General features: G+C 33.7%; 1 protein-coding gene across 2 annotated transcripts in view; it reads right to left on the bottom strand.

The window, feature by feature from the left end:
• Positions 1 to 13,592, bottom strand: part of LOC125652261 (nuclear receptor ROR-alpha A-like) — a 39,579-nt gene that overhangs the window by 22,379 nt on the left and 3,608 nt on the right. Inside the window, exons 2-4 of one of the 2 annotated variants that reach the window (XM_048881312.2) lie at positions 11,890 to 11,988; positions 2,890 to 3,443; positions 939 to 1,083 (exon numbers count right to left, since the gene is read on the bottom strand). In XM_048881312.2, coding sequence (XP_048737269.2) covers positions 939 to 1,083; positions 2,890 to 3,443; positions 11,890 to 11,911 — 721 coding nt within the window. In that variant the 5' untranslated portion in view covers positions 11,912 to 11,988. Of the gene's footprint in view, positions 1 to 938; positions 1,084 to 2,889; positions 3,444 to 4,084; positions 4,300 to 11,889; positions 11,989 to 13,592 lie in introns of those variants that run through there. The other variant, XM_056164716.1, reaches the window with a different exon arrangement.

Genomic DNA, 13,592 nt, shown 5'->3' with positions numbered 1-13,592 from the left:
CAGTCAATATCTTTCTGTATCCAATTTGACCCTTGACCTCTGACTTTGTGATCTCAAAATCTATAGGGATCATCTACTTCTTGGGGGGAACCAGTGTACCAAGTTTCATGTCTGTCATGCAAAGGGTTCTCAAGGTATTGAGCAAACAATATCTTACTAAGTCCAATTTAACCTTTGACCTCAAAATCAATAGAGGCCATCTATACTTCCTAAGGGCAACCACTGAACCAAGTTTGGTAACTGTCAAGCAAAGAGTTCTTTATATATTGGGTGGAAAAGATTTTGTTCACAGACCAACTGACCAACAGGTGCAAAATAATATCCCCTTGAGTAAAGAGGGCCCCAGGGGCATAAAGTTATGGATCTTCCCTAAAGTCAGAACCTAGGATTGCAAAATTCACAATATTTTGGTACTTTCATTTCTGCTTTTCCTTGAAGTGCATTTAGTTTTAATATAGTATCATCAAAATTAAAAGAAGTCTTTCAAATGATAGGTATTTAATCACTACGACCATTTTGTCCCACCCTGGCATCAAAACCCCTACCTCTGGGATAATGAAATTTACAATTTTGGTAAAGGGCTACCTGCTCCTTCTAAACATCTATTCAGTTTCAATTTAGTATCAATAGCATTAAAAAAGATGTTATTGATAAATGTTTTACACATAAACACTATACAGTGTATATATACTTGCTTGTAGAAAATGTCTTGACACTAGCCTGTCTAGCTAGTGAAAAATCTTGGATCACTAAATTGCTTGGATTGAAAAAATCTACTGAAAACTTTTTTCTGAATTTGAGTCTGATTTGTGTTTGTCAACCATTACAATCTTCAGTCCATATATTCCCTTCCCTGGTTCACTCCATATATTTCCTTATCTGGTTCAGTCCATATATTTAAAATCTCCTTACCTGATTCAATCAACATATTTCCTTACCTGGGACACTCATGTTTAAGGAGAGACATTTTTGGAATCTGCAATACTGACATTGGACTCGACTTTCTTTCGTAATCACACAATTCTTTGCCTTCAGACAAATGTACTTCACTTTTACTTGTCTTGAAGCTCTCATAAAGAATTTCTGAAAGAAAGGCAATTACATTTGTAAATGATTTTCAATAAATTTTTCAATTATTTTCATTTCCAAAGCAAAATGAACTTGTCTATGAAGGTTATGAAAGGACAATCACTGAATAACTTGGGAGTACTTACATAATGTGACATCATTGTTACATTAAATCTGACATTAAAAAAATTCATATTCATGCTTGCTTATACTTTCACTTTGACAGTCAAATGTTGCACCAAAAAGTGGAATATCCCTTTACGGTATGGCAAAACAGCATTCTGTACACATCAATTAATGTAAGTGAATGAATCTGATACTACATGAAATGATGTTGCTTGCATAATTATCTATTTGACAAATTCTACCATTATGGTTCTTAAGTCAATAACAATAGGGTTTTAAAAGAATTATTTCCATATATCCCAAGTTAAAACTTTTAAACCTCTATTTGTGGCCTTACCCTGGCCCTGAGTCTATATTTCACAAGGATGCTTGTATATTAATTTGACATATCATACCTTTGAGGTTCTTGAGCAGATGATTCCTAAGGAATTTTCTACCTCTACTTAGTAAATAACCCTATGTAAAACTTTAGACCCCTATCAATGCCCCACTTTGTCCTCTGGGTTCATGGTACAAACAAAACTCAATCTACAATATATGAGGCTGCTTGCACATTGTGACCCCACCCTGACCCTGGGCATCATGGTGTAAACAACCTGAATCTACATTAAATACATGAGGTGCTTGCATATATCTAAAAGTTGATAAATAGTTCCCTTAAGTTCTTGATATGAAAATTTTAAAGATTCCTGGCTTAAACTGTAAACCCCTATTTTGTATCCAAGGACCATAGTTTGGACAAGGAAACTTGGATCTTTATTGTATTATAGAGAAACAGAAGCTTTCTTGCAAGTTTTGGTTTTTCTGGTTCAGTGATTCTTTAAACATCTTTTTAAAGACCTCATCCTATTTTCAGTATTTCCCAAGTATTCCCTTTTGGAAGGGAACATTCCCTTCATTTCAACAAAGTTGAATCCTCCTCACCCAGAAGTTAAATTGCTAACAATGAAAACGAGAATAATCCTAACCTTCATTAGATTTCACAACCTCCTCTAGGTAAGCTAAAAATTAACCTATTTTTTATGCGAGTCTCATAAAATTTTGGACAATTTATTGTGGCCTCAAATGAAGCCAAGGGATACCCCTGAATGGACTTCATCCTACACTACAGTAACCACAGCAACTTCACAACTGTAGCACTGTTCATCTTTTACCATTCTTTGAATAAACTTATCCCCACCCTTTTTATGCAAGAAAGATCTGTGACCAGTGATAGGGGAGATCTAAGATGGTACTGGCGAAAAAATGTTAAAAATGTGAATACTGACAAACACGGAATACAATGAAAGGGTATCCATTCATTAGGAAAACTCACTCATGGATGTATGCATTTTAAAGTACTTAGTCTGGTAATCATTATACTGGGTGGTTTGAGAATTCCAAGACAAAAATTCATTTCTACAGCTAAACAAGGTAAGGTTACTGCGAACACATTTATAGTGAATTTACACTTACAGCATAGTGATTTTCATTCCCTTAGTTTTAAAACATATTATAAACTAATTGGATATATCAAATTGTGTTTCTAATGAATCAAAATTTTTGTCCCCAGCACTTTGCTATAGGCACGTTTTACTGTATCAGGCAAGGAACTTGTTGCCTATCTGTATGGTAAAGGTGCTCCATCAAACCTATGCCTTCAAGCAGATGTGAGAAACTGTTTGAAAGCAGAACATATAGATTTACATGAATTACCTTGCAAGCTTCACAAACAAATGCTCCACAGTAGAACCCAGCTGCCCGGTCCCCACACACTTGACAAGGATTCTGAGTCCCCAGTGACCAACATCTTTCCTTCTTCTGTGCCCCCTCACTAGTCATTGTACTGTCTGGTATATCTGCACTGGTCTCACCAGAACAATCTGCTTCATCTGATAATAATGTTCTAATGTCTGTTTCTGGTTTGTGTACCCTTTCAGGTTTTGGGGAAGTCGATCTTACTATACACGTATTATCATCTGCAATTGTGTCCAGTTTCCTAACTTCCACCTTGCTGTTGATTCTGTCTATGAGCTTGCCCACACTTAGTCCATATCGATACCCTAGTTGCGATCTTGCTGGCCTGTCCAGTTCCTGGTTCTCATGCACAAGTGCACACGTTTGTGTGCCGTTATGTGGGATCCTATTGTAGAACTCTGGTATGCTTCCTCGATAGAGATGGGAGAAATACTTCTTGGGATGCAAAATTGCATTGTCGTAGTCCATAGGATTCTGCTCTAGAGTTGGTGCTGTCATACCTTTTCCAAAACCTAACAAATAATACAATCATCAAGAGATGAAGCAGTAGTATCAGTGTTTTTATATTGAATACTTGTGTAAATGTATGCATCTTCAGTCATGTGGTTTATAATGGGTTTATGTCTGTAGAATCATTCAAATATGTGGTTAATTTTAATGGATTGTAAAGATTATACTATTTCCCTGGGATTGAATATGGTTTCTGTACTCCAGAACATTATATTATACAAGAAATTAAATATAATATTTCATTGAGGCAACTAGTGGGATTGAGCCCCCGTGAAATATAATGGTTCCACAGAATTTCAATTAATAAGCTTATAAAATAAACAACACATGAAAACAATTTTGATTACAGCATCACAATGGTAGACAAAAGCAAACAGAATCTCATGTCCATTTGTCTCCAATACATGTAAATCCAATAAAAAGTTTGAATTTAAGTTCCAATATGACAGCTATACCACTATGTCATGGATCAAGTGTTTGAAATAAACTTCCATGTTACATTGCTCATGAGACCCCCATCTTAATGTTACTTTCATTATTTCTAAATAAATATTTCTATCCATTTACTACATTATCACCCATTTATCAAAAGATACAAGTACCGGAACAAGGTACCTCTCTCAGGTAGCATAATTTACTCTACCTGCATATACCCCAGACCAGAAAGAATGGAGATCTGAGGTGAGATCTGCCATGCGTGCAGCCAGTCAGATACCTGGAAGGGGGCCCACTAGTGTGGACACTACCCGTGATACTGCACGGAAATAAAAAGGAACAGACAACAACAACAACAACCAACACTGGTTGTCACACAGATCCAACACATAAAGTCACAAAAGTTATACACAATATCTTCAAAATAGCTTTCCTATCTTTACTTTTAAACATAAAATTAATAATTTATAACTACTGTTAAACTAACTCAAGCTTGAATGAAGCTATCAAAAAAAAACCTGCTGTATAGGCAATGCTTTTTAAAGCTGACATGAATTAATACATACACATTTCTTATCTTATCTGCCATATTTCTCTCAGGTAGCCTAATTTACTCTACCTGCATATACCCCAAATGTGATTGTCACACCTGAGTGACTTTTCTAGGTGGACTCGACCAGTGTACATATCCGATAGTAATGTAAAGGGAATGAGAAATGAATAAAATCACATTTTAAAACATTATGCTTTGCTCAAAATTACAAAAATTTATTGTATACCAATGAAACATTCTGAAAGTTTAGATGATTTAGACACAGAGCATCTGGTTGGATATATTGCATGCACAATTAAAAATTTATTGATGATTATATATTATGTAAAATCTTGGGGGTTAAAGAGTCTAAGAGTCTTTTACTTTGACTGCCTCAATAATTTCTCCTACACTTCATTTTCTTCAATCGTTGGGGGTGGGATGGGGTGGTTAGAGTCCACTACTATGACTGCCTAATAATATCTTCTTTTCTTCATTGGTTGTGGTGTGTATCTTTTACTAATATATAACAGAACTTTCAAGCTGGGATCAAGTCGGGGGCGGGGGGCACCAAATCTATCTTTTATTTGCATTACAAAATAACAAATAATGGATATTGTTAATAAAGATGGGGGACATACCCTCTTGTCCCCTCCCTTGATTCGATGTGCCTGATAACAACGCATAATATGATAAACTCAATTATTACATTTGATGTAATTAAATCTTGGAAATGGTTAATATGTCTTTTTGAGAGAAAAAAATCTTCTGAACGTATGGTTAATAGTGTTTTATGGTACAATGAAAACATAAAGGTAAATAGAAAAACTTTATATCTGAAAGAATGGTGTGAAAATAATGTATATACAGTTAACTCAATGTTAGATGAGAATGGAGATATCATGAATTATAATCAATTCATGGAAATGTGTAAAGTAAAATCTCATTTTTTGGAATTTTTTGGTTTAAGACAAGCATTGAAGAAAGCAATGAGAGTTAATGGAATAAACCAGTTTATAAAAGTTCAAGAACCTACTATTCCCATACATATAGTCCCTTTCATATATTTTAAAAGAAACAAGAAAAAACTGTACCAAATTTTTAATCATAGTGAAGAAAAACCTACAGGTCAAAAGAAGTGGGATATACAATTTGATATCTCTCAAGAAGAGTGGAATACAATTAATAAAAATGTTTTTACTATTACAAAGGATACAAAATTACAGTGGCTACAATATCGTATAAATCAAAAAATTTTAGTCACAAATTTATTTTTGTTCAAAATAAAGAAAATAGACAACGATTTATGTTCGTTTTGTGTAAAAGAAAGGGAATCAATAGAGCATGTTTTGTATGACTGTGAAAATGTTGTTTTATTTTGCAAGAATGTGCAGTCATGGTTTAGGGATTTTTTTCAGTAAATATTGTTGTTGATAAAAAAACCTTTTTGCTGGGTAGCTCAGAAAATGAAATGATCAATTTGATTAATTATTATTTAAAGTACTTTGTGTATGGTTGCAAATGTAGAGGCAATCCGCCTTTGTTAAATAACTTTATTACCACTTGGACAAATGTGTACAAAGTAGAAAGGCAGTTAGCATGTAAAAATGATTATGTAGATGTTTTTGAGAAGAAATGGAATACATTTCATAAATTAAAAGATTTATAGATTTTAGATCATCCAGAATATATAATATGTAATTGTATATATTAATTAGCCTATGTATATCATCGGAAGTTATTATCAATGTCATAACAGTACATTTGTTATACATTTAAAACCTTTAGTTTGTGACAACCTATTAGATTAATATTATTTTGTATAGTGTACATATGATAAGCCAGAGTAATTTCATTCCTTTCTAATTCTCTTCCTTTTTTCCTATCTTTGAATGAATGCCTATTAGAGTGGATGTGTGAGTAAATGGTAGATAAAATACCCTGTACCCCTTAGTCAGGTGGGTTTGTAAGGGCATGATGTTAAAACCCTGACTGTCATAATGTGAATAAATGTTGTATGAACCTAAAAAAAAAAAAACAAAAAAACAAAAAAAATTATTACATTTTGCATTAGTACAATTTGCATCCAGTTCAATGCAGAATGTAATAACGCAAAATGGCATAGCTATATATATGATCTATTGATTGCCAAATTAGCATAAAATGAAGCAATTGAAAATAACATCATTTAATGATGTGTTTAATGTTTAATTATTGCATGATTTAAATGAATCAAATAAATCAGTACTATCAATATTAATGAGAGTAATATTGAGTTACTGTTCTCTTTTATTGAATCAACGATATCAATTGTCTTAATAAGAGCACGATTATTACAAGATCCTCACAAGATCATCGTTTGAATCCCCCTCCCCCTCTCTCTCTAGGGTTCTCTCTCTCCCATCCCATACACTTGTACAGCGTTGTATATGCAAATTATATATGCATGAACAATTTATGTACCTAAATGATTTCCTTATTTACAAATCTGCAATGCTCTGACCAGTAAATCATACGGTATAAGGATTCATGCACAACACAGGGTAAATATTATACTCTGATACTTCCCCTGATTGAAGATAGCTAATCGGCATGGACTAAGTGTGTTGCAGTCTGTACAATGGACAAACTGTTGGAAAACATATGGAGTTTATCATTTGTTTCATTAATTATGCAAATAAAGGGAGTTTTACTACTACTTAGAGTATTTTCGACAAGTGTACACGTACATCTGCGGTCCTTTACAGATATTATGAGTAGACCCAGGTAAATAGTCGTCCGCATTTGATGCGTTTTCATGGTGAGCATACATGCCATGTTAAGTACAGCAGTATTTATGTATTTGCCTTTGCTTGAAATAAGTGTGAATGGTACAGATTTTATACCCTTTGCTTATTCCATTTTATCAATAGATAATAGAGGAAATATTTCTCCGCGATTTTGTAGTTTTGACATATTTACTGCAAATGTACGTACATTCACGTAAAAAAAAAACCATTCTAAATTTATTTATCCAGAGCTTTTAGAATGATTTACTACTGTACGATATGTTTATTGTAATTTTGAGAACTGCATGGTGTTCCAAAACGTGATTTCATTTCTTCTTGATATCCTATAAATTAGCATCGGAGATGTACGTATTACCTGTCGAAGCTACCCGCACATGTAAATCGAAGACACTGATGTGAAGTGAAGCGTAGCAAAACTCATCCCTTTATATACCATGTGAACCCCGATACATATAACAATAGAATATCCAACTAATATGGCGGATTAGCAGAGAAATATGACGGAGACATGGAATTCTACTATATTTATTAATTCATGTCAGCTTTAAATTGGTAACACTATATTACAATTACATTACATATTTTTATGCCATCCTTAAAAAATGAGGCATATTGGTTTGCACCTGTCTGTCAGTTTGTTGTTGTTGGTGGTGGAGAGAGAGAGAGAGAGAGAGAGAGAGAGAGAGAGAGAGAGAGAGAGAGAGAGAGAGAGAGGAGGGGTAAACCAAGTGTTGTCTGTTCAACATCTTAAGCACTTGACAACCATCAAACTTGGTATACCAGTGCATCCTAGAGAGTAGATGATGCCTATTTCTGAAATAAACAATTTTCATGTTGGTGACTTGTCAAAATGTCTTATGGTGCATATTATGACTCCTTTCATTTTGAATCAAACTTAGCATTATGGTTGTCCCTGACTAGTAGATAACCCCCAAAAAATACCATATGGTTTCTTCATGGATCACTGGATGTGGGCAGAGCTTATCTATGGTCATTGTTATTTACCTGGAATTTACCTGGCCAAGAGATCAGGGTGTTGTGTATACTGTTGATATACACAGGACATGTCTCAGGGCCAGCTGCAGAGTTTCTGAGGTTGTAGTGTTCATATAATGATTGTATCCTAATGGTAGCTCTCTCTCTCTCTCTCTCTCTCTCTCTCTCTCTCATTGGCTCAATGAATAATTTCTTTTATGAATATAGAGCTATCATGAATTAATAGTATAAATTATTTCATGAACATGTGCACTGCTCTTGGAATGCAGACGATTAATTGGTTTATACTGAATGACAAATGTTCTTCAGTCACTTATGAATTTATTTTACAACATACAGGTGACTATCGATAACTCGAAGTTCAAGGGACCTTGATAAAACTTCGAGAAATTGAGAGTTCGAGAGATTGAGATTCGGAAATTGAAGGTCCATCGGTATGGTTAAGATTTTACAGTAACCGGAAATGTTTACCAACAAGATCATATGACATCGTTTTGACATGATTTCCTTCATATTCGTCAGGTAGTTAATTTGATATCAAAATAAAAACCCTTATTTTGCATTGATAAAAATATTTCAAAGTTTATGTATTTATTTGATCTTTAATCATGCTTAAATAGGCATACAAAACCAAGATCCGATGAAGCTTTACTATCGCAAACTAAACAGAGCACAATGTTATGTCGCTTTACCCAGAGCAAAAATTCTAACAAATGAGTAAAACAATGTTTTAGAGTAACTTTACACAAAGGACAAACTCGAGAAATTTAACAGTTTGTAGATCTCTAAATTATGTATAAAAGTTACTCTCTCGTTGTCACGTCAAAACAAATTATAGATTTTATTCATAGTAGGATTATATATAATTTAAATCATCAAGACCCAAAACCCCAGTGCAAGGTGTAAACTGACCAATTAGCCAATTACATATTCAAGTGTGTCACCTCCACAGAGAAGCACATTCCATATTTCAACTATGTAAACACCTAATTACCCCTCCACCATTCAACAAAATCCAGGTAAGGTCCAAGCAAAAATTATTACACGCTTGGGTAATGGTGGGTATACGCTACCACCACTTCGAGAGATCGAGAGTGAAAAACAATGAAATGTTTTTTACGGGACCCAACTTCACTTCAAGAGATCAAAAACTTCAAGAGATCGAACGTTCGAGAGATCGATAGTAAATTTGCTTTGCTATATAGAGAGAAAATATCGGGACCATGATTTCACTTCGAGAGATCGAAGTTCGAACCATCGAGAGTCACCTGTATATAGATTGATTGTTATGATTAAGAAATTGAATTATCAGTCATCAACTTTATTGTTGCATTAGCAAAACTCAAAGTGCAAGCGAGATGAGTATCAATTTTCTCATAATCAGTTATTACGTATGAAGGTATATTGTAGAATAATGACCACGGCATTCCTTTGATCTTTGCAAGAACTGTGGTAGAATATCAGTGTCTGACTGCAGCCCAGGGGGAGGTTGGGGCCACAATAGGGGATCAAAGTTTTACATGAGAGTATATTTCGTTTGGTTATGTGAGGCAACCTACTGAGACTGAATGATCGTGCGTTCCATCTTAATACCTACACAACAAACATTAGACCTAAAAGTTTCAGTGCTTCATGTAATCAACTTGTATTATGGTATTTCATTATGCCATTTTTCACACATTTTGTCTTTTCCATGTGTACTATTATTGTTGTTCCACTTTTGCTTATGACAGCAACACAACTATTTTGTACAAGTGTATATAGTTTGTTTTTTCTCAACTATTTGAGAACATGTATATGACACATTTAGAAGTACTCTTACTAGTAAACATCAATACAATGCACCTTTTCCTTGCACTATTATGTTTATTTTTTAACTTATTTGCTACTCTTCATTTTGCCTTTGAGCAATACATACCTATTTGTTTTCTTTCTTTTATGTGTTAATCCCGAGGGGATCCAGGCAAGAATAGATCCTCAATACCCCTTGCTTGTTGTAAGAGGCGACTAAATGGGGTGTGGTCCTTCAGATGAGACAACAAAAACCGAAGTCCCATGTCACAGCGGGTGTGGCACGATAAAGATCCCTCTCTGCTCAAAGGCCGTAAGCGCCGAGCATAGGCCTAAATTTTGCAGCCCTTCACCAGCAATGGTGATGTCTCTATATGAGTGAAAGATTCTCGAGAGGGACGTTAAACGATATTCAATCAATCTTTTATGTTTTACATTTGGTTATTTTTTTTAACAGTCACTTGTCATACATATATACTTACTCTTGATACCATTATTTGTATACATGTACATGCACACCATAATTATATATTGAACAGTTCTGTATTTTGTTGTATATGAGAGGGTGTTCCATAGTTTTAAGAACTTGTGCCCAATCCTTTTGTCTTGACAATAAAAATATGTTCCAATACAAAACAGTATTTGTGGTATCACTTTGAAACTTACTCTAACAAAATGTGACCTGAACCTAGCACCGTTTAACCTCAAAACAATAAAGGTAAAGCTGAATATTGGTAGCATTATACACAGACTGGTGGACATACTACAGAGAGAGAGTTCCAAGGTATATTGGAACTGATAAATGGCATTACAATTACATAAGGGGGAAATATATTGATTATTAATATAAAAATTGATCCAAACAAGAAATACAAGAACAAACTAAACTATTTGACCTTACAGATCATAACTCATTTAAAGGACACAACACATGTTTCTAAACTTTTTCATTTTTTTATGCCTAAAACTACTTTAAATGTGTTTGGACAGAGACCCTGATAAACTGCAAGAAAATGGATATATCGAAGCTGTAAGCACTGGTAGGCCTACAGCATACATTCTGTTTTGGTCTTCAAATTCAATACACACTCGGATCAACTGACCTTCACCTTGTAACAACATATTCAATGTAACTTGTGCTCTCAGTTTCTATCACCTGGTAGATTTACAAAAAATTTAATGATACAAAATAATTGAACTTTTAATTATATAGGTAATAGAATATTGTATTTCCTAATTTTAAATTTAATTATAAAATTATTTCCTCATTGAACTCGTAAAATCTTTTTCTTTCTTTCCGAAATGCACCTGTGACAGTAGCTTGGCTTAGGGCCTAGTTGTCAACAATGTAACATATTATAATTTGTCTAATCCAAAAATAAATAATGATTGCACTGTTTATTTTAGAAAAACAGCACCAATTACAGATGTATAATGGAATAACACTACCAAATAGTTTGTAGACAACGACCCATATAAACATTATTTACTCTCAATATTGCCGATTTCATATTCACTTTCCTCGCTATATTTGGGTATTTACATCGCTATTTGTATGCACTGGTGGCGAAAACATATAAATTTGTCAACATCAATTTAAATTTTGCCCATGGTGAATAAATTAGACCCCTAAAAGCTGAATTTTTAATAATATCTCACAGTACTTTCACAATCCGAAGGGCGCATGTGACGTCACTGTACCACGTGACTACCTACCTAATTAACTAGACTTTTTTGAAATCAAGGCTTAGATTTAAAGTTTGTATTGTGGTTAATTATCGCAAAATTTTGATAAACAAACTATTAGAATTAATTAATATAAGCATAAAGAACACAAAATGCATGTAATTTTGTATACTTTGAAAATATGAGATGTGTCCTTTAATAGTCACTTTGGATACCTACCATTAACATCCTGAAAGTTCATAAATCTTCACATTTTCTGACAACAGTTCATAGTGGCCTAAAATCTGGGCCTCCTCGTCCATTACATGCCCATGAATTCTACAAACAACAAAATACTATACAAACAACATACAAACATTCAACACTCACAAAAAGTAGGCTCAACCTATCTTTAAAACCTGATCTCCAAGTTAACTCAGGGAATTTACGTCCCCCATTTAAAAGGGACTGATTCACGATTTTCCTCCAATTTTTGTTTTTCACTTTAAATGATCAAAATCTACTGTCTAATATGTTGAGAAGGTTTCACAAAAAAATTAAGGTTATTCGACAGAAGCTCATTATAGAGAATTTATTCTTTGTTTTTGAAAACAAAGATTGAGGTGTGTTATTGTTTACGGGGATTTCAAAATAAATGGACATTGATCCAAGTTTATTATATATATCACATCTCAAGCATACTTTAGGTAAAATGTGTCATTTAAAAGTTAAAATTTGTGATTGTACAAAATGAAGATGCTTTAAATTACAAATTAACGTTTCACTGGTTTGTTTGTTTACTTTTAAAGACTCGAATCTTTGTTTACATAACAAAGAATCAAAGTAAAAATATTGCTCTTTATTATCCTTGCATCTTGACTGTCCAAATTTTGGTTGTCAACATTAAATGAGCTATATTCTTAATTTTTAACATCAAAAAAGAAAAACATTTCTTTCGAAAAACGTAAAACAGTCCAATGAAGGACAAAATAATATATACTGTTAATACAACAGATAATTTATTTATTTATTTGTAGCATCAAAACAAAGTTTATTGGAAGAGAGCAACAATTCAATTATATCACGCATCTATGCAGCAATTACTTCTATCAATAATTCAATGACTGCACGCAATAATTCTGAATTGAAGATATGAAATGAAAGAAAAAGTTAGCAACCTCACATACCACACGCTCCAACATTGCTTGACAATTGAATCCTAGCTAATTTCCTGGGAATATGCACATCTACACGATGTGTCCTTATTTTAACTACAAAGTTTAATGAACTTCTGTTGAGCGGTCTCAGAGGAGTTGCGCCGACAAGAAAGGGACTGACAGACTGACTGATTAAAAACATTAATTATGCTGAGTACCCTCTGCACCTTCATTGCGTGGGGTATAATAATTATTTGAAGAGATCTTTAATTGAATTATTGAGCAAATCAAATAAATTGATGATATCTTCAATTGTTTGAATTTATGTTAATTTGGAACTCCATACTGGAAATCATGTAAAATATAAATTTCTGAACTTAGTCTTTGACCTTTTGACCTCAAAATCAGTAGGGTCTTCTTTAAGTCAAAAGGGAATTATTGAATGAAATTTCATTGCAAAAGCTTTAGGATTTTCGGGGATATTGACTGGAAATGAAAGTGTGAGACAGACCCATATTGATGTTCCCCACTTTTTGCTAAAAGCGGGCAAGAATAAAGCATGGGTGTTCGTACTGGAAAAGGTAATGTCTAGAGTTGGGTAAAGTATGCCATAACCCATGACCAGGAGGAGATTTTTGCAGATACATTGAACATTGAAGAAGTATATCTACCGATATTCACTATGTTTTTTCTTAAACTTGTTAGCAACTGAAACCGAAGGTTACTTTCTTGATTACTTTCACTTTTGCGAACGAACAAAAAAAACCCCAGCAACTAGGACATCAC

This window comes from Ostrea edulis, chromosome 5 (assembly GCF_947568905.1).
Source record: "Ostrea edulis chromosome 5, xbOstEdul1.1, whole genome shotgun sequence".
Taxonomy (NCBI): domain Eukaryota; kingdom Metazoa; phylum Mollusca; class Bivalvia; order Ostreida; family Ostreidae; genus Ostrea; species Ostrea edulis.
The sequence above is the reverse complement of the archived record's forward strand: the minus strand, read 5'-3'. Positions and strand labels throughout refer to the sequence as shown.